The sequence below is a fragment of the Cebus imitator genome, unplaced genomic scaffold (genome assembly GCF_001604975.1).
Source record: "Cebus imitator isolate Cc_AM_T3 unplaced genomic scaffold, Cebus_imitator-1.0 Scaffold42, whole genome shotgun sequence".
Lineage (NCBI taxonomy): Eukaryota > Metazoa > Chordata > Mammalia > Primates > Cebidae > Cebus > Cebus imitator.
The window spans coordinates 8,375,375-8,399,253 of record NW_016107357.1 but is presented as its reverse complement, the minus strand read 5'-3'; the positions used below and the strand labels follow the sequence as shown (position 1 = coordinate 8,399,253).

The 23,879-nt window shown below is 49.5% G+C and overlaps 2 protein-coding genes across 6 annotated transcripts in view; one reads left to right on the top strand and one right to left on the bottom strand.

The window, feature by feature from the left end:
• EPHX1 (epoxide hydrolase 1) overlaps positions 1-23,879 on the bottom strand; it is a 36,557-nt gene that overhangs the window by 8,083 nt on the left and 4,595 nt on the right. For 2 of the 5 annotated variants that reach the window (XM_017526430.2, XM_037737757.1), the window contains exons 2-3: positions 9,442-9,629; positions 6,120-6,300 (exon numbers count right to left, since the gene is read on the bottom strand). In XM_017526430.2, coding sequence (XP_017381919.1) covers positions 6,120-6,300; positions 9,442-9,624 — 364 coding nt within the window. In that variant the 5' untranslated portion in view covers positions 9,625-9,629. Of the gene's footprint in view, positions 1-6,119; positions 6,301-9,441; positions 9,630-12,560; positions 12,766-23,253; positions 23,271-23,879 lie in introns of those variants that run through there. The other 3 variants (XM_037737758.1, XM_017526429.2, XM_037737756.1) reach the window with 3 other exon arrangements.
• LOC108302737 (60S ribosomal protein L37-like) lies at positions 13,900-14,546 on the top strand. Its single transcript, XM_037737759.1, has 2 exons — positions 13,900-14,013; positions 14,299-14,546. Exons 1-2 carry the CDS (start codon positions 13,900-13,902, stop codon positions 14,497-14,499), a joined length of 315 nt encoding a protein of 104 aa, XP_037593687.1. The 3' UTR covers positions 14,500-14,546.

The window sequence follows — 23,879 nt, the reverse complement described above, 5'->3', positions numbered from 1 at the left end:
CTGGACTTCATGATCCACCTGCCTTGGCCTCAGCCTTGGCCTCCCAAAGTGCTGGGATTATAGGTGTGAGCCACTGTGCCTGGACAATTTCCTTTTTTTTAAAGCCTGGATAATATTGGTATCTACACACAACAAAATATTAGCCAGATTTCTTTAGTTTTACCCCTAATTGTCCATTTTCTGCTCCAGGATCCCATGTGGGGCCCACACTCCACTGAGCTGCCACGTCTTTTTAGACCCTTCTTGACTGTGACAGTTGAAACTTTTAAAAAAGACTTAGAGAACATAACTTTTAACAAAAATAGAACCATACATATATTCTATTTTGGAAACTCATTTTTTTAAAACTTAACAATATATCCTGGGTGTCCTTCTATGTTGCTAAATGTACTCCTATTCTAAAGTTTATTTTAGTAGGTGATCTTATCTACCTTGGAACACACTGCATGATGTGAGATTCTTTTTAATTCATATTCTACCACATTGTCTTTTGAGTTTTAAATTAGAGAAAAAATACACATCCACACTTGCGGATGCATGGACTCTCCCAGGACGCACGAGTAGAACACAGCTGCCACTGGCCGGCTCGCGGGCAAGAGGGAGCTGCTTCTCACTGTATTCCCTTGCGTGCTTTTTACATTTTAAATATTTGAATTTTTTAAATGAATGCTTCTTAAAAATAGAGAGAGGGTCTCGCTGTTACCTATGCTAGCCTCAAACTCCTGGCCTCCTCCTGCCTCGGCCTCCCAAAGTGTTGGGATTACAGGCATGAGCCACCACGCCTGGTCAAGATTTTTTTTTTTGAGAAGGAGTTTAACTCTTGTTACCCAGGCTGTTACCCAGCAATGGTATGATCTCGGCTCACTGTAACCTCTGTCTCCTGGGTTCAGGTAATTCTCCTGCCTCAGCCTCCTGAGTAGCTGGGACTATAGGCATGCGCCACCATTTCCGGCTAATTTTTGTGTTTTTAGTAGAGATGAGGTTTCACTATGTTGGCCAGGATGGTCCCAAACTCCTGACCTCAGGTGATCCACCCACCTCAGCCTCCCAAAGTGCTGGGACAGGTGTGAGGCACTGTGCCCGGCAAGATATATATATATATATTTTTTATTTTTTTAAATTTTTTTTGAGACAGAGTCTCGCTCTGTTGCCAGGCACCAGACTGGAGTGCAGTGGCATGATCTTGGCTCACTGCAACCTCCGCCTCCTGGGTTCAAGCAATTCTCCTGACTCAACCTCCCAAGTAGCTGGGACTACAGGTGTGCGCCACCATGCCCTGCTAATTTTCGTATTTTAGTAGAGACGGGGTTTCACCATGTTGGCCAGGATGGTCTCGATCTCTTGACCTCATGATCCGCCCGCCTCTGCCTCCCAAAGTGCTGGGATTACAGGTGTGAGCCACCGCGCCCGGCCAAGATATTTTTTTTAAAAGCTCATGGCTCAGAGTTTGCCTCGTGGGTCCCCGTTTCCCTTTGTGGGAGGAAATACTGCCTTTGACTTTCCCTATAGGTCTGGCACCCATAGGACGCTCCAAGACAGGGCTGCTGGGTCAGCATCCCGGAGCTGAGAAGGGCTCAGGATGGTGGCACTGGGCTTGGAGGGGGTGGGGGTGGGGTGGGGACCAGGTGTCAGGGCCAAGGGTAAAGGAAAAAGGGACAGGCAGGGAGTCTGGAGACCTGGTGCCTCAGGCAGTTCCCTTCTCCCTGGATGTGACAGGGTTGGGCTTTCCCAGAGGTCTCACACCCCTGAAAGCCCTCAGACACTGGGACAGAGCCTGGTCTCCTGCAGTGGGAGGCCCAGGACATGGGTTAGATCTGGAAGCTCAGCACAGAATGAGCAGGGAAGTGGCAGGGACAGGGAGGCTGAGCAGCAAGGCCAGTGTGGATGGGGACAGAACACTGCGGTGGGTGGTGGAGGCTGGGCTGTGAGCAGTCAGGAGTGCAGGGGTCAGTGCAGCGACAAAGGACCCTGAAAAGTCCACTGTGAGAGAGAAGAGAGAGGAGGACTTGGACCAACCCCAGCCTGGGGAGCCCAGGACAAGATTCAGGGGAATACTGAAGGTTTGTGGGGCCCGCAGACCAGAAGCTGCCCGCTCAGCACTGTGGGAGGATGGGCAGAGAATGCAGGCACCCAGGCCCAAACCACATGGACCAAGGCCAAGAACAGGCCTCCGGCCCTGGGCAGTGCGCCAGACCCACACGTGTAAGTCCACGATGAACTCAATGCTGGAAAATGGCCCTTCTGGAGCAGTTGTACCTGAAGGAGGTTTTGCACAGTAAACACCAAATGTCGGCTGGGTGTGGTAGCTCACGCCCGTCATCTCGATACTTTGAGAGGCCAAGGTGGAAGGACTGCTTGAGCCCAGGAGTCTAAGATCAGCCTGGGCAACATGGTAAACCTAGTCTCTAGTAAAAATGTTTAAAAAAAAAATTAGCTGAGTGTAGTGGTGCATACCTGTGGTCCCAGCTACTTGGGAGGCTGAGGTGGGAGGATTGCTTGAGCTTAGGTTGAGGCTGCAGTGAACTGTGATGACACCACTGCACTCCAGCCTGGGTGACAGAGTGAGGCCCTGTCTCCAAAAAACATGCAGTGTCCTCAGGAACCCTGAGAGGGTCCACTGGGGTAAGGCTTACAGCGCCAGGAGGAAAAGGGCCCTTTACTGCCTGCTGCCTCTGAGCCTTTGAACATGCTGTCCCCGCTTTCTTGGACCACCTTCCCCACACACCTGGCAAAGTCCCCCTCATTTCAGCTTAGATGCCACCTCCTTCAGGAAGCCTTCCCAAACATCCAAAGGCAGACTGTGGGACTTATGAAGCTCCCAGGGCCTCCTCCCTCATAGCACCACCACTGTGTGCCGTAATTGCCTCTGAAGAGCCAGTGAGCTGTGAAGGAGGGACCCTGTCCTCCCTATGCATGCCCAGCCCCAGCAGAATGCCTGGATACAGCAGACGCCCTGTCAATTTCTGCTGGATGGACCCTGAAGAGCTGGAGCAACACGGGGATCCAAGTCAAGCTCAAAGAAGCCAGGCAATTTCATGCCAGGGATCCAAACAGGAGCCTCTGGTCATTGCACACAGCAATTTGGCTGGGAGGAAGTGGCTGGGATCCTCCTGTTAGACTCATAACAGAAGACATCAAAATCCTGTAAAGAATACAGCAACGCTCCAGAAGAGTCCAAATTTGATCCAAAAAATCATTCCAGATTTTTTTTTTTTTTTTTTTTTTTTTTTTTTTTTTTTTTTTTTTTTTTGGTGTTCTTGGATGAGCCCAGGAAGCGTTCAAGCTCCAGGACACACCACTGGGATTCGACATCGCTTTTCTCTTGCTCGCCCTCCCTCAGGCCTGGCTTCCTTGCACCAGGAGAATAAGGATATTTGCTGCCCAGGCACCTCTGAGACAAGGTTTCCATTCATCCTTCCTTTCTCTCTCCTTTTTTAAAAGATGGGGTCTCGATCTGTCACCCATGCAGTGGTGCACTCATAGTTCACTGCAGCCTTGAATTCCTGGGCTCAAGCGATCCTCCTGCCTCAGCCTCCTGAGTAGAGCTGGGACTACAGGCACATGCCACCACACCCAGTTAATATTGTACAATTTCAGTTTCCTTTTTTAGGAACTTTATCTAGCTGACCAACATGTCTTTCATATACTTTGACTAATTACTAGAATTTTAATAAATTAAAATCTTAACTGTTCCTTGAAAAGGCCAAATTATCTTAAACATTAAAAATAAGATTCCTATCATGCACAATTTCCTCAATATAAAAATTAACAGGCTGGGCAGTGGTGCTTGCCTATAGTACCAGCTATTCAGGAGGCCTGAGGCAAGAGGATTGCTTGAGCCCAGGAGTTTGAGGCTGTGGGGAGCCATGATCGCGCCTGTGAGTAGCCACTGCTCTCCAGCCTGGGCAACACAGCGAGACCCTGTCTCTTGAAAAGGTTAATTGTACGGCAACCCACAGAGTGGGAGAAAACATTTGCAAATATCACATAAGAGATTTTATTCAGAATATATAGAAAACTTCTAAAACCTAACAGAAAAAACAAAAATGGACAAAAGACACATACAGACATTTCATCAGAGAAATGATAAAGAATCTAATAAGTACCGCACGAAAAAATGCTCAACATCAGTACATTAGGAAAATGCAACTCAAAACCAAAATGTAATACGACTTTATACCCATTAGGATGGCCTTTACTGAAAAAAAGAAAAGAAAAAAAATATTGGCAAGGATTTGGAGAAATTGGGATTCTCAAGCATTGTTGGTGGGAAGGTAAACGGTGCAGCCACTGCAGGACACGGTGCGGCGGTTCCTCAGAAAATTCAACACAGAATTACCAGAGGATGCAGCAAGGCCAATTCTGGATACAGATCCAAAAGAATTGAGAGCAGAATCTTTTTTTTTTTTTTGAGATGGAGGCCAGGCTAGAGTACAGTGGTATGATCTTAGCTCATTGCAACCTTTGCCTCTCAGGTTCAAGTGATTCTCCTGCCTCAGCCTCCTGCGTAGCTGGGATTACAGGTGCATGCCACCACACCCAGCTAATTTTTGCATTTTTAGTAGAGACGGGGTTTCACCATGTTGGCCAGGCTGGTCTCCAACTCCTGGCCTCAGGCGATCCACCGGCCTCAGCCTCCCAAAGTACTGGATTAGAGGAGTGAGCCACTGCGCCCGGCCGAGAGCAGAGTCTGGAAGAGACATTTGTACACCCATGTTCACAGCAGCATGAGTCACCATTGCCAAAGGTAGAAGCAACCCAAGTGTCCCTAGATAGACAATGGATAAGCCAAATGTGGCTCATCCATACGATGGAATATCCTTCAGCCAAAAGGAGGAAGGACATTCTGACACATGCTACAACACAGATGAACATTAGTGCTGAGGAGAGCATGCTTAGTCAAATAAGCTATAAACATAAAAAGACAAATATTGTATAATTCCATTTCTATCCGCTACTGAAGAGTAGTCAAATTCATAGAGACAGAAAGAAGAGTGGTGGTCGCCAAGGGCTAGGGGAGTGAAGAACGGGGAGTTAGCATTGAATAAGCACAGAGTTTCAGTCTGGGAAGATGAAAAAGTTCCAAAGATGGATGATGGTGACGGTTATATAACAATGTGAACATACTTAATGCTATTGAAATATATCTTAAGGTGGTTAAGATGGTAAATTTTATGTTATGTCCATTTGACTAAAATTAAAAATAAATATAAATTTAAAAATTAATAGTATGGGTTTGATTTTCTTAAAAAGCATTTCCATATTTGTGTTTGTTTTTGAGACAGGGTCTCACTCCAAGGCTCAGGCTGGACTGGCGCAATCTCTGCCCTGCAACCTCCGCCCCTGAGGTTCAAGCAATTCTCCTGCCTCAGCCTCCCAAGTAGCTGGGATTACAGGTGTCTGCTACCACCTAATTTTTGTATTTTTAGTAGAGACAGGGTTTCACCGTGTTGGCCAGGCTGGTTTTGAATTCCTGACCTCAGGTGATCTGCCTGCCTTGGCCTCTCAAAGTGCTGGGATTATAGGTGTGAGCCACTGCACCTGGCCCATATTTAATTATAAATCTTTCTGGGGTTAGAAAAATGCTTTTTCACTAAGGAAACTATTACTTCATCCCAATAATCCTGGGGTTACCTTCCCAAGAAAATTCTGTAACACATTGTGTGACAACCTGTGATACAGCTGGGACATGAGGCTTAGAGTTGCAGACAGACAGGACAGCGTTTCATAGGATCTTGACTGATAGGATGAGCATCGCTGAACAGTCATGACATCATGGACTCCAAAACTCCAAGAATGGGTTGAGCTGACCAGAGCTCTGCCCAGGGCTAAATCTTATCTCCATCCTTCTTCTCAAAGATTGCCACATCATTGGACTGGATGCTGTATTTCTTTGGTTTTTAAATTACATATATGTATTCCTGCCTAGCTCTAAAGATGAACAGATTTGTTGTGACTGCGATATTTTTGCATTTAGTTAGGTTACAATTTATAAGTACATCGCAGTGACCTGTAATTTGATTCTGAATCTCCCCAACTTTATCTGACTCTAAGTCACTGTGCAAGAAGGCTGTTCTCATGACACACATCCCTCTGTGGCTGGCGTTTTGCAAACATACCTTCAATCTTAGTCTTGAAGTGAGGGTATCTGTTGAGAATCTCCACCTGCTTCTTCCAGTCAAATTCATTCCGCCAGTAGGAGATGACTTTCTTCAGATAGTTGGAGTTGAAGCCATAGTGGAAGCAGCTGTCCTCCAAAGCTGGGGTGAAACGGAACTTATCGATCCTCTGGTGTAAGTCCTAGAGCAAAATGTGGGACCCCAAGGAGAGAGGGATGGATAGGGCAGAACACAAGAGAAAAGTTTGTTTCCAGAAAACACAGCAAACCCTGCAGCCACAAGACACTGCACTATGGTAGCAGCAAAGCAGTTTCCCATATCACTGGCTAGTCCCAAAGTGGATGTGTTCTTCCCTTCTTCCTTCTTCACTGCAGACTTCGCGTTTTTCTTTCTTTCTTTTTTTTTTTGGAGACAGGGTGTCATTCTGTTGCCTAGGCTGGAGTGCAGTGGTGCGATCTCAGCTTACTGCAACCTCCACCTCCCAGGTTCAAGCAATTTGTGCTTTAGCTTCCAGATTAGCTGGGATTACAGGCTGCACTACCATGCCTAGCTAATTTTTGCATTTTTAGTAGAGATGGAGTTTTGCCATGTTGGCCAGGCTAGTCTCGAACTCTTGGCTTCAAGTGATCTGTCTGGCTTGGCCTCCCAAAGCGGTGGGATTACAGGCATGAGCCACTGAGCTGAGCCCATCTTTTATTCTTTAAGTATATAAACAATACTCATGTTTAATTTGCCCAGGCTCCTCTATAGCAGGAGTTGGCAAGCTTTTTCTGTAAAGGGACAGGTAGTAAATATTTTAGGCTTTGCAGGCTGCAATGATTTTACTGTCTTCCTAGTGTGAAAGCAGCCACAGCCAATGCACAGATGAATAGGAGTGGTGTATTCCAATAAAACTTTATTTATGGACACTGAAATCTGACTCCCACATAACTTTCACATGTCACAAAGTATTCTTCTTCTGATTTTTTCCCGCTATTTAAAGAGGTAAGCACTATTCTTGACATGGGGCTGTGCAAAAACAGGTACAGGCTACATTTGGTCTATGGGCCATGGTTTGCTGACCTGTGATACGTAACATTGAATGATACATTATAACTCAGTTGGGATAAAAAATTAGACCAGGCCCAGGGCGGTGGTTAACACCTGTAATCCCAGCACTTTGGGAGACCAAGGCGGGTGGATCACTTGAAGTCAGGAGTTCAAGACCAGCCTGGCCAAGATGTTGAAACCCTGTCTCTACTAAAAATACAGAAATTATCTGGGTGTGGTGGCACGTACCTATAGTCCCAGCTACTTGGGAGGTTGAGGTGGGAGGACTGCTTGAGTCCAGGAGTTCTGGGCTGTAGTGCACTATGCCGATCGGGTGTCCACACTAAGTTCAGCATCAATATGGTGACCTCCCGGGAGTGGGGGACTACCAGGTTGCCTAAGGAGGGGTGAATTGGCCCAGGTCGGAAATGGAGCAGGTCAAAACTCCCGTGACGATCAGTAGTGGGATCGCACCTCTGAATAGCCACTGCTCTCCAGCCTGGGCAACATAGTGAGACCCTGTCTCAAAAAAAAAAAATTAGCCAGGCATGGTGGCGGGTGCTTGTAATCCCACCTACTCAGGAGGCTGAGGCAGGAGAATCGCTTGAACCTGGGAGGCGGAGGTGTCAGTGAGCCAAGATCACACCACTGCACTTCCAGCCTGGGTGACAGAGCAAAACCCTGTCTCCAAAAAAAAAGAAAAAGAAAACCAAAAAACAAAATTGCACTCCAAGAGATTGGGTGCAAGTCTCATGGGCAAGTCTCATTAGGCTAAAAGACCAGCCCCAGCAGGAGGAAGTTCACATCAGCTCATGGAGCCTCTCAAGTGTCACCATTCCCAGGCTTGTTCCCAAGTGCTTTAGTTACTCCCAAACAGATTTTAGGAATCTTAGACTCCCTTAGGAGTCTGATTCCCTGAAGTTTTCCTCAGGGCTCAGCCTCAGCCTTAAATAGCAAGGCCGCTGCAAACGGGTCCCACCCAGCCAGCCTCAGCCTGGTTTCTCCTGGGTTTAGCCAGCTTCTGCTTTTCAATCCCCTCCTCCCTGGAACTCTCAGGACTTTTTATCCACGCTTTTTGTGATACTTATCCTTACTCATCTTTTTTTTTTTCTGAAACGGAGTTTTGCTCTTGTCGCTCAGGCTGGAGTGCATTGGTGTGACCTCGGCTCACTGTGGCCTCTGCCTCCTGGGTTCAAGTGATTCTCTTGCCTCAGCCTCCGGAATAGGTGGGATTATTATAGATGCCCGCCACCATGCTGGCTAATTTTTTCTATTTTTAGTAGAGATGGGGTTTCATTATGTTGGCCAGGCTGGTCTTGAACTCCTGACCTCAGGTGATCCACCCGTCTTGGCCTCCCAAAGTGCTGGGATTACAGGCGTGAGCCACCACACCGGGCCCATCCTTATTCACTGTTTAGTCCACTTTTCTTTGTGCACATTCCTTTTCTCATCCACCGGACTGTATACTGTTGGACAAAAGGGGCTCTCTCTTTTCCCAAGCATTCAGTGGGCCTGCACACAGTAGGTGCTCAAAATCCACAGAATGAAAGAAAGGACTGGCAGGGCTATGCCAGGCCTGCCTACCCTCCTGGTCCCCACTCAAGCCTTGCTCCTCCCCAGGGCTTCATTCTCACTCAGGTCACCCCACCTGCCCCGTCACCTCCTTCCTTTCTCTATCCCTGTGCAGAGGAGGGGCAGCGGCTTCGGGGTTAGGCCTGACTTTACATTCTTCCACTTGTTAGCTAGGCCACCTTGAACCAGCTGCTTTATACCCCTGAGCTTCAGTTTCCGCAGCTGCAGGAGGGGAACAACGGTCCTCATCCCACAGGATCACTGGAGGGACCGAATGTGACCAGGATAGGCTGACACATAGCCGGTGCCTAACCAGCGCCATCCCTGCCTTCTCAGTGCTTCCCGCTCCTGCCCCACCCCCAAAGGGAACCTGCTCACTTTTCCCACAACCCCACTCCCAAAGCTTCAGGCGGCATAGAGGAGGTGATGACAGTTGCTGCCTGTGACTTTCGATGCAGGTAACTGGGTCTGCTGGCACCCCTCCCTGACTGAGCTGCTGGGCTTGGGGTAGCTAAGGGAGAAGAGAAGAAGTAGGAGGGTCGGGCACACCTCTCCAAAGCAACCTGCACCTGGCCAGCAGGGGAAGAGCAGAATGAAACACACTCCCAAGTGGGATGGACCACTCCCAAGCCCCTGTCCCCTCTTGCCTCTGGCCTGAGACCCAACCCCAGTCTCCGAACCCTCCCCACTGCCCAGCCCGGCCTGGCCCAAGGTGCCTTACGTGGATCTCCTCATCTGACGTCTCCACCTTGAAAGGGTGGATGCTCTCGTCCTCCCTGGCTGCCGGCCTCGTGCCCGGCCCCCACCACCCATCTTCAAGTGGCAAAGTTTCCTCTTTGTCCCGGGACATGAACAAGTAGATGGCAAAGGCCAGCACTGAGGTGAGGATGATTTCTAGCCACATGGCTCCTGCAAGACCAGGGGAGGCCATCAGCAAGAGAGCCCACCCAGCCTGGCCCGACAGCCCAGAGACTCCGATTCCCATCAGCAAGAGAGCCCACCCAGCCTGGCCCGACAGCCCAGAGACTCCGATTCCCATCAGCAAGAGAGCCCGCCCAGCCTGGCCCAACAGCCCAGAGACTCCGATTCCCATCAGCAGGCTCTTTCCTGCTGCACTCCAACCCCGTCCCTGATTTTATTTACATTTGACCCAAGTATATATACATATGAGATATAGAAAAGTGAGAAAACAACAGACCATGAGACAAATCACCCACAATCCTACTAAGCTTTGGAAATTGTTCATCATCCTGGGAAAATAAGAACCTGCGTTGGCTTCTGCATGGCCCTGGGTAGGGGGTTTTGGGAGCTGCGTTTCTGAGGCCCCATGTTTTTTGCCTGACTGAAAAGGCTCTGTCCATGCCCTGTGGCCTCCTTCACCCAGGGGAGAGGAGCGCCTTTCCTGAGTGGTGGCCCATGGCCCCTGCTCTGTCCCTCTTGGAGAGGGGCTTGTCCTCAGGGAAGACAAAGAGTAATGGGGGGGTCCGAGTGCTGGGACAGTAAGTTCAATTTGGGGTGGGGGGGCACTGTAGGAAGCCCAGCCATGGCCACACATCTTAGCTGCGTGTGTAAGAGCTTTATTGAAACATAATTCGTATACCATACAATTCGCCTGTTTAAAGTGTGCACTCCACTGGTTTTTAGGATGTTCACACCCATGCACAACCAGTCAACTGTAGAACATTTTCATCAGCACAAAGAAACTCCACAGCCTTCAGCTACGGCTCCTTACTGCCCCGCTCCACGCTAGGTCCTAAGCAGCCTCTAATCTACTTTCTGTGTCCAGAGTTGCTTGTTACATTTCATATCAACTCAGTTGTGTTTTAATCCCCATTTGTCTGACTCCAGTTTCTGTTTTGCTCAGAAGGGGAAGAAAGCTTACTCTTGGCAAAGCACTATCGGGCAGATACCAGGCCAGCATTGTTATCTAGTTCCTCATCTTCCTCATTCCCAGGGAAGTAACCCACAGGCTGTTCTTGTTCAGAGTAACCTGCATGAATATGTGGGCTGTCCTCATGCCTGAGTTAGAGGAGGTTGTGCCGGATGCAGTGCAGGTAGGACCCAGGCGGAGGAGAATGCATCGTGTCTTAGATGAGGCCCCCGCAGACCACCCCCGAAGCAGCACCCCTGACTCTGTCTTGGAAACCCAAGGCAGGAGCCGGTCCCTGCTGGGAATCCCACCACTTTCATGGCCTCCACTGGCTACACATCACATGTCTGGGACTCTGCTGGGGGTTTGCAGAGGACCTGGGGTTTGCTCCTGTCAAGAGCTGCCCCTCTAAACCTACAATTGGGCCACTGGGGGTCATTGTAAGAAATACTTGTCCACAGCGGTCCAGAGATAGAGATCCCAACAGAAATCCACCCAGGGCGATGGCTCTCACCTTATTCCTGCAGTTCGGTAGGAAATCTAATCAGGAAAATCGGCCTAGCACCCCCCAGCTCCCCATTTCTGTCAGTGGTCCCAGTGATCTCCCAGTTTCCACCCTCAGGCACTGAAGTCATCTCTGATTCTGCCCCCACACCCCATCGCCAAGTCCTGATGCCATCAGATTCAACCCCCTTTGTGCCTAGACCCCTCCCCTGGACCAGAGCCCTTATCACCCCACATGTGATTATCAAGACAGCTTTCAAGAGAGGAACCTCCACCCCCATCTCTCATAGTCACCAGCATACTTCTTAGAACTCACTACAGCCTTCCTCCTGGGACCATGCCCAGGTGTCCACCCTTGAACTTCCAATACATCTCCCTCTGTGGGTTGTGAAACTCCGAAGTGCCTCAAGGTCTCACTGATCAACATTTACTCAGTCCACCACGTGCTGGGGGCAGGCCTTCGCCATCCCTGCTGGAGACACAGGGGATGTGTTGATGCATGTTCCATCTCCAGCCAAGCCAGGCTGTGCCTTTCATTCCTTTTTTTTTCTTGAGACAGAGTCTCAAAGAGTACAGTGGTGCGATCTCAGCTCACTGAAACTTCTGCCTCTAGGTTCGAGAAATGCTTGTGCCTCAGCCTCCTGAGTAGCTGTGACTACAGGTGCGTACCACCATCTCCTGCTAATTTTTGTATTTTTAGTAGAGATGGGATTTCACCATGTTGGCCAGGCTGGTCTCAAACTCCTGACCTCAGGTGATCTGCCCGCCTCGGCCTCCCAAAGTGCTGGGATTACAGGCATGAGCCACCGCGCCCGGCCCTATGGCTTTCATCTTTCAATCCCAAGGAGCAACAGTGCGTGGGTCCCAAGTACCCTATATATGTCAGCTGATCAGATGGGCAGCTGGGACCAGCACTCCCACAATAAAAGCAAGGCAGGGAATAGCTGGAAATGAATTCCTCTTATTTTAAGGAATTCAGAAAAGAAAACACATGCATCAGCTTCTTTCATTTCCAGAAAGACCTTATGTCCCTGCCAGGAAATCCTGCCCTTTAAGAAGACGGGGAAATATCAGCTACGAGCCCCTGCGGTATGGAAAGCAGGACTAGGGATTAGGGGCTGGGACACACATGGAGAGTGTGTGGGAGGCAGCGGAAGGCAGAGAGCAGAACCCCCAGCAGCAGGAGCAGCTGAACACATTCACGGGGCCACCAGATCCCACCACAATAAAACACAGTTTAGGAAGGCAGGGCTGTGCCCGTCCTGGTCACTGCCTTGACCCCCAGTGCGCAGCCCCAGTCACTGCCTTAGCACAGTGAGGAGCTCCACCAATGCTTGTGCCAACTGCATAAGCACTAGAAGCTAGTAAGACACATTTTGCACGATGTTGCCAAGGAGGCTGCAAGCATAATGAACAACAAAGAGGGATCACCCTCCCCAGTCAGCTTTACAAACCACGCTCCTTACCTGAACTTCAGCACAGAGGAAGTTCTGTCACTTCCCTCTAGGATATAAATGTGCAACTTTCCCTCTTCTGGGCAGAAAGATCCCAGTGCTTTTACCTGTCCACCAGGGCTCCGCGTTCTCACCCTCTGATCACTCCTTGGGGAGGAGAGCTGTGGAGCTCTGCACCTGGCAATGCTCTAGGGGCCTGTGGGAGAGGCAGGGCGTGCAGGCCTTTTGACAATTGCACAGTCCTGCCGACTCAGCCAATCTCATGCGTGCACAGCGTGGTTATCTCCCCTGGACTTCACATAGCAAACTGAACCACGTTGACCCCAGAGATAAGTGCTGAAATGATCAGCGCTTGAGTCCCATCTAAAAGAAGGGAATCTAGGACAAGGGGCATTATGATGGCCCCCACCAGCACTGCCCTGGGTATCACCCAGGAAGAGAGGGCAAAGTGACAGATTCAAGGAGAAATTTTAAAACATGATCTGTTACATTCTAATTAAGATAAAAAGAATATTAGTACTTGACTCAAGGATGGTGCCTTACAGCCTCTGATGTCAGATTACAAACAGCCTCTACTGGAGGGTATTACTTTGCCACCTAGTCACAGCCCTTTATTTAATAGCAAGTATTTAATGCACCAAAGAAAGGCTAATCTAGCCTAGTGTGACAGCAGGTGTCGACTGTGTGTGGATGGGTTTTCAACCCCGCTGCCGCCGTGGATTCCCAAATGAACTGTCCTTCTCCTTGCTGCAGGCTATACTCACTTTCACCAACCCCACCCCAAGGAACCCACCCTGGGGAGGACACATGGACCAAGGCTCCATGCCTGCGTCTGCTCTGTCGGGGAGCTGCGCAGGCAGGCGCCCTCTTGACTCAGCCTCAAACCTTTGCTTTCCTCTTGCTTTAAATAAAGCCGAAGCCCTGGTGAGGGAGCCCGCAGGCCTGAGGGCATCCTGCTGAGCACCTGGCACTCCCTAGACCCTGGTACATGTAATCCATGGTACATGCAAATCCACCCACTAAAGAGCCACAGTTCATTGAACTTGACTTTCCTTTTCACTTAAGGCAAGAATCAGAGTAGGCAAGGGCTTTGCCCTAAATCACACTGCAGTTGTGAGGATTAGAATCTGTGGCCACAGAACTCACTCCTGGTCTGTCATGAGGCATGCTGCACCCCTGCCCCCACTTCTGGTTCCCTCTCAGCACTTGTTTGCACCCTTGAGCCTTCAGGCCAGAAGGGACTCCCAGAGCACAGACCAGCCACAACTGCATGGGAGCCACAGAAGTCTCCCAGGCCTGCACAGCTTTTCTCAAAAAATGTAATAATGCTTCTTCTGGTCGCAGAAGGAGGATGAGGAAGGGAATGTCATCGTTTGGGAAGTGTTGTAATAAGATGCACACATTGTGCCGACGCTGTGGCTCTAAGACCTACCACCTTCAGAAGTTGACCTTCGGGCCAGGCGCGGTGGCTCACGCCTGTAATCCCAGCACTTTGGGAGGCCGAGGCGGGTGGATCACGAGGTCAAGAGATCGAGACCATACTGGTCAACACGGTGAAACCCCGTTTCTACTAAAAATACAAAAAATTAGCTGGGCATGGAGGCACGTGCCTGTAATCCCAGCTACTCAGGAGGCTGAGGCAGGAGAATTGCCTGAACCCAGGAGGCGGAGGTTGCGGTGAGCCGAGATCGCGCCATTGCGCTCCAGCCTGGGTAACAAGAGCAAAACTCCGACTAAAAAAAAAAAGAAGTTGACCTTCGGCAAATGTGGCTACCCCGCCAAGAGCAAGAGAAAGTATAACCGGAGTGCCAAGGCTAAACGACGAGATACCACCGGGACTGGTCGAATGAGGCACCTAAAAATTGTGTACCGCATATTCAGGCATGGATTCCGCGAAGGAACACCACCTAAACCCAAGAGGGCAGCTGTTGCAGCATCCAGCTCATCTTAAGAATTTCACCGATTAGTCACGCAATAAATGTTCTGGTTTTAAAAATACAAAAAAAAAAAAAAATGTAATAACAAGAAACAACATCCTTCCCTTCCTGGTGGGTCAGCCAGCCCTGGGAAGGAGTTGGGTGGGGGGTGGGAGGGTCTTAGAGTCTGACCAATCAGAATCCAGGCACCCAATCTCTAGCTGCCTGACCCCGCCCACATGCTCTGCAGCTACCAGCGTGGGAGAACTGCAGATGCCCACCGCCCAGGCAGGGAGGGTCTAGGGAGTGCCAGGCGCCCAGCAGGATGCCCTCAGGCCTCCGGGCTCCCTCACCAGGGCTGCGGCTTTATTTGGAGTAAGAGGAAAACAAAGGTTTGAGGCTCAGTCAAGAGGGCGCCACTCTGCCTGCCCAGCTCCCCGACAGAGCAGACACGGGGGTGGAGGCTTGGTGACTCCCTCCATCCTCCCCAGGGTGGGCTCCTTGGGGTTGGGCTGGTGAAATCGAACATCACCCACAGCAAGGAGGACTGTTCATGTGGGAACCCAAGACGGCAGCGGGCCTGGGGTGGGCTGGAGAGGGGGTGGCACTAGGCAGATGACAGAAGCCTCCCCTCCCTCTCATGGTCTCCCTCTCTCATGGCCACCTAGCACTCAGAAGACGAGCAGGGCTGCATCAGCCCTATATCCACAGGGTGGGCCAGTCGATAAGTCACAGCTACGGGGCATGGAACCTGGAGTGGAACTCAGCAGTCTGGAGTCCAAACCCCTGCTGCGCAGCTGGGGAAACAGGGGGCGGAGAAATGACTGAGTCTGGGGAAGTGTGGTGGCCAACTTCGGTGATGCCACTTATGGAGCCAGCCTGGCTTTCCCGGAGATTTCCCATCCCGTAGTTCCCCCAAATCAGCAACCCTGACGACCTTTGACTTTAGAAATGAAAACATCTTGGAGGTTACAATAAGGCTTTGGCCCAGTGTGGTGGCTCATGACTGTGAAGCCCAGCACTTTGCAGGGCCAAAATGGCGGATCACTTGTGGTCAGGAATTCAGTATCAGCCTGGGCAACATAACAAGACCCACATCTTTTTTTTTTTTTTCTTCTAATAAAAGATGGGGTTTCACCATGATGGCCGGGCTGGTCTTGAATTCCTGACCTCAGGTGATCCACCCACCTCGGCCTCCCAATGTGCCAGGATTACAGGCGTGAGCCACCACGCCTGGCCTGACCCTCACCTTAAAAAAAAAAAAAAAAAAAAAAAGAGCAGGGCATGGTGGCTCACGCCTGTAATCCAAGCACTTTGGAGGCCAAGGCGGGCGGATCACCTGAGGTCGGGAGTTCAAGACCAGCCTGACCAATATGGTGAAACCCCCGTCTTTAAAAAAAATAAATTTTAAAAAAGGAATAAAGGGGTTTCTCGCTTGCTTTCCTCTTCAGGTAGTTCAAATCTCGGCTCCACTATTTACTAGTTGAGGGGCTCTGGGCAAGTTATCAAACCTTTCTGAGCTCAGTAGCTGCATCTGTAAAATGGGGATAATAATGTGGAACTACTTATTATCAACATGTGTGTTCCTTCCTCTTCCCCGAAATCCCTAATTACTGTGGAGGATCTCTGCATTGTAACAGGCCCCAGAGGAGCCCCTGTTCCTGTTAGATTATTTAGCCCACACCCCAAGGTCCCGCTGTAGCCATGTGCACATAAACAGGCTGGGCGTGACGGAGTACATGGCGTCAGGCACTGTGGTCTGGGAGCATCTGCTCTCCTCTCTGTGTGCCTTCACCAAGGATGTGCTTTGGGAGGATGACCAAAAGCAGAAGGCTATGTACATCTTTGGCTATCAGCATTTTGCAAGATATGTCCCTGGGGTAGTCCCCACCCCTCTTCCATCTGTTCAGAGAAGGTGCATTCTCAGCATCAAGGGGCAGAATTCTGGTGGCTAAGCCTTCACCTTTCCAAGGAGAGCTATATTTATCTCTTCCCCATGGTCAGGTCCTGCTGATGTAGCAAACTTTTGAACTTCTTCAAAACATCAAGGTTTAGGAGACGCCATGAAAAAATTCAGAAGTAAAACAATACAAAATGAAAATGCCTTCTTTATTTTGCTAGTACCTGAAATCAGAGCTTCACTGATCTGCCCCAAAAGTTCCAGACAGCTATTTTATCTGATTAGGGTTTTTGTTTTGTAACGCACTTTTGCAGAATACGGACAAGTTATTGGACTGAGAGTTTGAGGGGCAGGAAGTTGGAGGGGAAGTCTTTCAGAATGAAATCATTTTTTTCTTGAAGCCAAGGTACTCTTCCCAACAAAATGGTTCACTTGCCTAGTAAAGAAAATACAATTTTTGTTGCAAACCAGCATGATTTTTAAAAAAGCACGACTGGAAGACAGTGGTCATTTAGCTACAAGATACTGAGCTCAGAGGGGAACTTGATAAACAATTGGCTCCTGTGGTAAGAAGTGGGATTGTATATATTTTAATTCCAATTCTACACTGAAGTCAAATTTTGGTCATGCATTGGTGAAACTTTGAAAAAAATCACACTAAGTTCAAGTTGAAGAAGTTAAACTTCTTCAATACTCTTTGCCCTTCAAAGATGGACTACATGTAAACGATTAGAAAGCAATAAATGTAGCAATCATGTTCACTTAAAAAAAAAAGCAACAAATGATACAAGTGGAGTATTTTGTTAGTTTGCTTGTGTTTTATCTTTCTGGGTCTGGCATATGAGACAATTTTAAATACAGGAGAGCAAATAAAGTAGGTGCTTGGTTCTTTGGCACGGTTAAAAGGTAAAATAACCTATAATCCCAGCACTTTGGGAGGCCAATGCGGGCAGATCACTTGAGCCCAGGAGTTTGAGACCAGCCTGGGCAGGATGGCAAAACCCAGTCTCCACCAATAATTAAAAAAAAAAAAAGCCAGGCTTGGTGGTGCATGCCTGTGGTCCCAGCTACGCAGGAGGCTGAGGTGGGAGGAATGCTTGAGCCCAGGTGAGGCTGCAGTGAGCTATGATCATGCCACTGCACTCCAGACTGGGAGACAGAGCAAGACCCTGTCTAAAAATAAAATAAAATAAAATAAATAAATAAATAAATAAATAAATAAATAAAAAGAACCGAAAAACAGGCTGGGTGTGGTGGCTCACGCCTATAATTCCAGTACTTTGGAAGGCCGAAGTGGACAGATCACCTAAGGTCAGGAGTTCGTGACCAGCCTGGCCAACATGGTGAAACTCTGTCTCTACTAAAAATATTAAAAATTAGCTAGGCATGGTGGTATGTGCCTGTAATCCCAGTTACTTGGGAGGCTGAGGCAGGAAGAATTGCTTGAACCCAGGAGGTGGAGGTTGCAGTGAGCCAATATCACGCCACTGCACTCCAGCCTGGGAAATACAGTAAGACTCTGTCTCAATAAAAGAAAGAAAGAAAAAATATACTTGGGAATGTGAGGATTTCATGGTTGAGTGAAGAAAGGTGGTCCCGACAGGAGATTGATTACTCAGAACTCAGCGATTCACCACAGCTGTCTGTGATGAGCTGGTGGGTGCGGCAAACCGACCACCAGATTGGGATGCCGTGGCTGACTGCCAGCAATGTCCTCCCCTTCTTCCTTAGCAAAGGAATTTTAACTTTGGTTGGAGAAGACCAGCCAAACACTTTACATTTCTTGGCCCCCTCACAGCTAAGTATGACAGAGTGCTTAAGTGCAGACAAAGAGCTATAAACGTATTTGAACAGAGCCACCTGTGGCCCAGATAGTACCTGTGTCAAAATTTCCCCAGTGCATCTGAGATTGCACTGTGATCCTGCCCCCCCACTCCACCCAAACTTTGTCTTCTCTTGGTGTTCCTTCTCACAGTAACTGGCACTAACCCCCCTCCTACTGCCAAGCCAGAAACCCAGGCGATGTCCTTGAAACCCCTCTGCTTCACTCCACCACAGATATCAGCAAGTTCCGGCAGCTCAACTTTCAAAGTACATCTCAAATCCATCTCCCCTGCCACAACCCAGCCCAGGCTCCTGTGGCTCTCCCCTGGACTACTGGAAAGCAGCTGCCCAGTCCACTCACGCCTGCTCTGCCCCTTCCCACACAATTGCCACTCTGTAGCCACAGCAATCTTTTTAAAACAAAACATTTGGCTGGGCGTGGTGGCTCACGCCTGTAATCCAAGCACTTTGGAGGCCAAGGCAGGCGGATCACCTGAGGTCGGGAGTTCAAGACCAGCCTGACCAACATGGTAAAACCCCGTCTTAAAAAACAAAAAACATTTTTTTTAAAAAAATTAAAAAAAATGGAGACAGGTTCTTGCTATATTGCCCAGGCTGGTCTCGAACTCCTGGGCTCGAGTGGTCCTCCTGCTTTAGCCTCTTAGCCTCCCAAATAGCTGTATTACAGTCATGAGCCAGGCCAGAGTGATTTTTGGGAATGCAAATCTGATCATGTATGTCACACCCCCTGCGAAACCCTTAAAGAGCTTCCCATTGTCCTGGGGTTAATGTGGCCTTCAAGGCCTGTGTGATCTAACCACTGACCTCTCCCCTAGCTCCTCAGAGTGCTACTGGTATCAATATTACGGAGAAATAGTCTACTTGAAAGCTAAGTGAGAGTTTCAGGGTTCGACTCTCACGCTGTCGCCCTGATCTTTTAGTTTTGTGCTCACCATGCTATGTCCTACTGTGTGGCTTTATGAAGGCAAATCCCTCCGTCTGAAAAGCTATTCCCTCCCCTTCCCACATCCTTAACTTCTACCCACCTTTCAGATTTCAGACTGACTGTCCCTCCTCTGGGTAGCCTCTCCTGACCTATCCCAGGCAAGGCACATCTCTGAGTCTGAGCCTTCATCGTGCTCACATTTGTCAGTGTGATTATGTAATTGACAGCTGGACGGAAGCTCCTGTAGGGTACTGACCATGTCTGCTTTGACTCCCATCTGGACTCCCAGTGCCTGGCATTCTAGTGGATGCCTGGTTAATTATTTGCTGAATGAATGAATGAATTTAAAAATTCTTTGAATGAGAGCATAGAAAATTAATCAGAACTTTTGATCAAGAAGAGCTTAATTCTCCTTAAGGAATATAACCTTATATAATATAAATATAAATATAACCTACTTAGCCTAGTTGGCAGAGACAGACCCTAAGGTGCGGGAAAGTGTTGCGTAGGGGACATGAGGCTCTATGGAGAAAGCCCGCTGACCCCAAAAAAAGACTGGAGCACCAGTATCCTAGGCACACTACAAATAGCAGGGGTTTGGGTCTAAAAAGATGGGGTCAGACTCAGATCCGGCCGCACACAGTAAAGGGGCAGGTCCACCACCTGCCAAAGACTCCCCTCCCCAAAGCCAGGCAAGCAGTCAGAACCTCACTGTTAGAAAGTGCTCCTAATATTGCAGGAAAGTGCTAGCTGGTTATGACTCAGCACTTGCCATGTGCCTGGCCTTGGCTAAGTGCATCGTATGGCAGAATGCCATGTGTTTTTCCAGAACAAAGGCCATGAGGTGAACCTAGCCCTAGGACAGCTGGGCAGGCCTGGTTCTGATTGCGAGTTTCCCTAATAGTGACTGAGGCTCAGCAGCATGAGAACCTGGTGCTTCTCCTGTGGGTAGTCTGCCTCTTTTCGGAGGAAAGTGTGGGGACAGAGGGGTCAAGGGAAAAACTATGGCACGGCCTGCTGCTCAGATGCTGGGTGAGAGAGACAGGCGGGCTTGGAGGGTCTGCTGCGTTTGCAGGCCTGGTCCCAAGCCTGGCCCCATCCTGCCCTCCCCAGCACCCCAGCCTCACCATTCCTCCCTGGGGCAAGGCGAAGGGAACATCCAGTGGAAAGGGAAAAACAGATGGCTTCCCCCCATTCCTGGCCCACCTGCCAAGCAAACGCAGGATGGGAGCCTGGGAGCGTTCCTGCTGTGAACTCCCCATCAGCAGCCGGCCAAGCCTCCCAGGGGCTTCCCAAAAGCCACCCTGAAGCCCTACTCCCTTGGCTGGCCCAAGAGTGATGGGGGCAAACCCCAGGGGCAACTCCCAGCTTCTCCATCTTCAGCCATTGTCCCTGAACCCCAGGGACTCCCAGAGACTCAGGATGGGGGAGGCCGGATGCAGGCAAGCTGGGCTTGTGCGCCAGGCCAAGGGCCATGTTTATCTCTGTGCAAGAGCCAGAGCCAAGCCCTGGGAGAACAGCTTAGAGCCAGAAACCAAGGGAAGGGAAGAGTGTAGTCTGCAAGCAGGAAAAAAAAAAAAAAAAAAAAAAAAAAAAAAAAAAAAAAAAAAAAAAAAAAAAAAAAAAAAAAAAAAAAAAAAAAAAAAAAAAAAAGGCAGGGGGAGAGTAAAAGAGAAGAAAAAGGTGTCAGGAGGCAGCCTTCTTGGGGACAAGAGTGCTGTTCTGGGGCCCGAGAGAAGGGCGTATCACCCTCTGCGTGGGAGGGAATTCCCTCCACCTCCATGCTGTCTACCCGTCTGGAGAGATAGGAAGAAAACAATTTGGGATTGGCACTGGGATGCGAATGTGGCAGAGGCAGGGCCGTGCCGGCCCGCTGGCAGTTAGGCCCCCACTGCCTGCTTTGCCGCCTGCCAGCCATGTAGCCTCAGCTCAGTGCCTCCACTTCTCCAGGCCTCAGTGGCCCCATCTGCTGTGGAGGGTCTGGAGAGGGGAAGGGGAAGGCCACGCGGGTGGGCTGGCCAGACCGTGTGCACCTTCAGAGAGGGGATGGCTATTTCCACCATCTTTACATGCCACACAACCTTTAGGTTACAAAACTCCAGAAGATGAGACATTTGAGGTCCCGTTCCATCTTACGTCCTGCCAATTAAAATGAGAGCTGCTGAGCTTTCCGTTGGTTCTAAATTACCAGAGAAAAAAACCCAAGCAGAACCCAGTTCACCACCTATAAGGAAAAAGCATTGCCTTCTGTGGAATTGCCTTGACATTCTCTTTAAAATTTTTTTTTTATCTTTTAAAATAAAAAAAATCAGAACAACTTATTTTAAAAAAATTTTTGGCCAGGCGTGGTGGCTCATGCTTGTAATCCCACCACTTTGGGAGGCCGAGGCGGGCGGATCATGAGGTCAAGAGATCGAGACCATCCGGGCAACATGGTGAAACCCCGTCTGTACTAAAAATACAAAAATTAGCTGGGCATGATGGCACATGCCTGTAGCTCCTGCTACTCAGGAGGCCGAGGCAGGAGAATCACCTGTACCTGGGAGGCGGAGGCTGCAGTGAGCTGAGATCGTACCACTGCACTCCAGCCTGCTGAGAGCGGGACTCTGTTTCAAAAAAAAAAATTTTTTTTTAAGACAGAGCTTTGCTTTATTGCCCATTGTGGAGTGCAGTGGTGCGATCTCAGCTCACTGCAGTCTCCACCTCCCAAGTTCAAGCAATTCTCCTGCCTCAGCCTCCTGAATAGCTGGGATTACAGGTGCCCCCCCTCACCACCATGCCTGGCTAATTTTCAAATTTTTAGTAGAGAAGGGTTTTGCCATGTTGGCCAGACTGGTCTCAAACTCCCTATTCTCAAGTGATCTGCCCCCTTCAGCCTCCCAAAGTGCTGGGATTACAGAGATTACAGGCGTGAGCCACTGTGCCCGGCCAGTCCTTGGCATTCTCTATTTGAGTGAAGAGAGGCTCCTATTGCAGGGGTAATAGGAGTGGATCATATAACACACCTATTGGATTTCCTTCCCACCATTAACCACACTCTGTACCTTCCCCTTCTCCCCAAGGTGGCTTTTCCTCAACAATGTGCTCCGCGATTTGGAAGCTTCCTCGCAGTGTGTAACAGGAGAGCACAGAAAGCCGGGCCTCACGGAGGAGGCTGAGCTTGCCGTCTCATCTAGTAGAGCAGCGAGAGGACTGGGGGTGCCTCCTGTAGGGCAGCCGAGGACGAGGTTCCCAGCTCTGAGGAATACTCCGGGTTGTTTTATCGTGGTGGGGGTCAGTTTGCTTGTGGCAATGTTTAGGTTGCAAAAAAGGAGTTTAAAAGTTCCAAAAGGCTAAAAATATTTATGGGGTTCAATCGAAACTCCTGAAGGCAACTCTGAAATTAAGTTGTTCCATCTTGGCCCGGTGCCCTGGCTCATGCCTATAATCTGAGGTGGGTCACCTGAGCCCAGGAGTCCAAGACCAGCCTGGGCAACATGGTGAAACCCTGTCTCTACAAAAAAAAAAAAAAAAAAAAAAAGAAAAAAAAAAAAAAAAAAAAAAAAAAAATATATATATATATATATATATATATATATGCGCACACACACACACAAAAAAAAAATTAGCCGGGCATGGTGGCGCACGCCTGCAATCCTAGCTACTTGGGAGGCTGAGGTTGGAGGATAGCTTGAGCTTGGTGGGGCGGAGTTTGCAGACAGCTGAGATGGCGCCACTGCACCCTGGCCTGGATGACACAGTCAGACACTGTCTAAAAATAAAATTAAATTAAATTTAAAGAGGACGTCCTATGACCCTGTTAACAGCCTTCCTGGTAGGGTCTGGAAGTCTTGCCTCAGTGAGGTGCACGTGGAACCGGAAGAGGGCAGGTGTGCTCTCTCCCAGCTGGTGGCTGTGCCCTGATCTGGTGGCTGTTTTCTGAGCTACTTCCCCACAGGGACAACTTGGCAGCAAGCAGGTCCTGCCACAGGCAGAAAAACCGGAACGTGGGAAAGTACATTCATTTCCCCTAAAGAGCTGGTGAGAGTCAGGCTTCTCATACCTCATCACTGCGGGATATACTCATGCCTGCAAACACGGCCTTGGGGCTTGGCACTGGGACCAACGGGTTTCTCTTACTTTCCCAAAGATCCAAGTCTCTCAGTTCTAGCAGAAAGAGGGATACAAATTTGTAGGACCAGAAAGTCACCCCTCAATGCAGCCAGTGTCCCTCATTCCACAGGGAAAGCAAATTCCCAGGCTGAGTTGCCAGAGGCCAAGCTGAGGTGGTGGCCTTTGGCGAAGGCTGGAGGGCCAATGGCTGCCTGTTCTGGCCTCTCAGGAGCACGGCATGGCTCTCTGACCCTTCACAAAGGCACTGGGACCTCCTGCTCCCGGTCACGGGCCTCCCACAGCCTTCAAGACTCAAAGTCCAGGCTACGACTGGACTAAAGCCAGTCAGGCGGGCCCATGGCGGAGACGCTCAGAACATGGCCCAGACTTCAGGATGTGTCTAGGCACCTCACAACCACTGTGAGGAAGGCTAGCGAAGTCCTGAACTGTGACAATGGCATGGAAACTCTTCATACGCACCGTCTCCAGTACTACAATCATCCTAAGAAGAGGTCGTTTTTCCTTTTAAAAATTATTTGAGGCTGGCTGGGCGCGGTGGCTCACGCCTGTAATCCCAGCACTTTGGGAGGCCGAGGCGGGTGGATCACGAGGTCAAGAGATCGAGACCATCCTGGTCAACATGGTGAAACCCC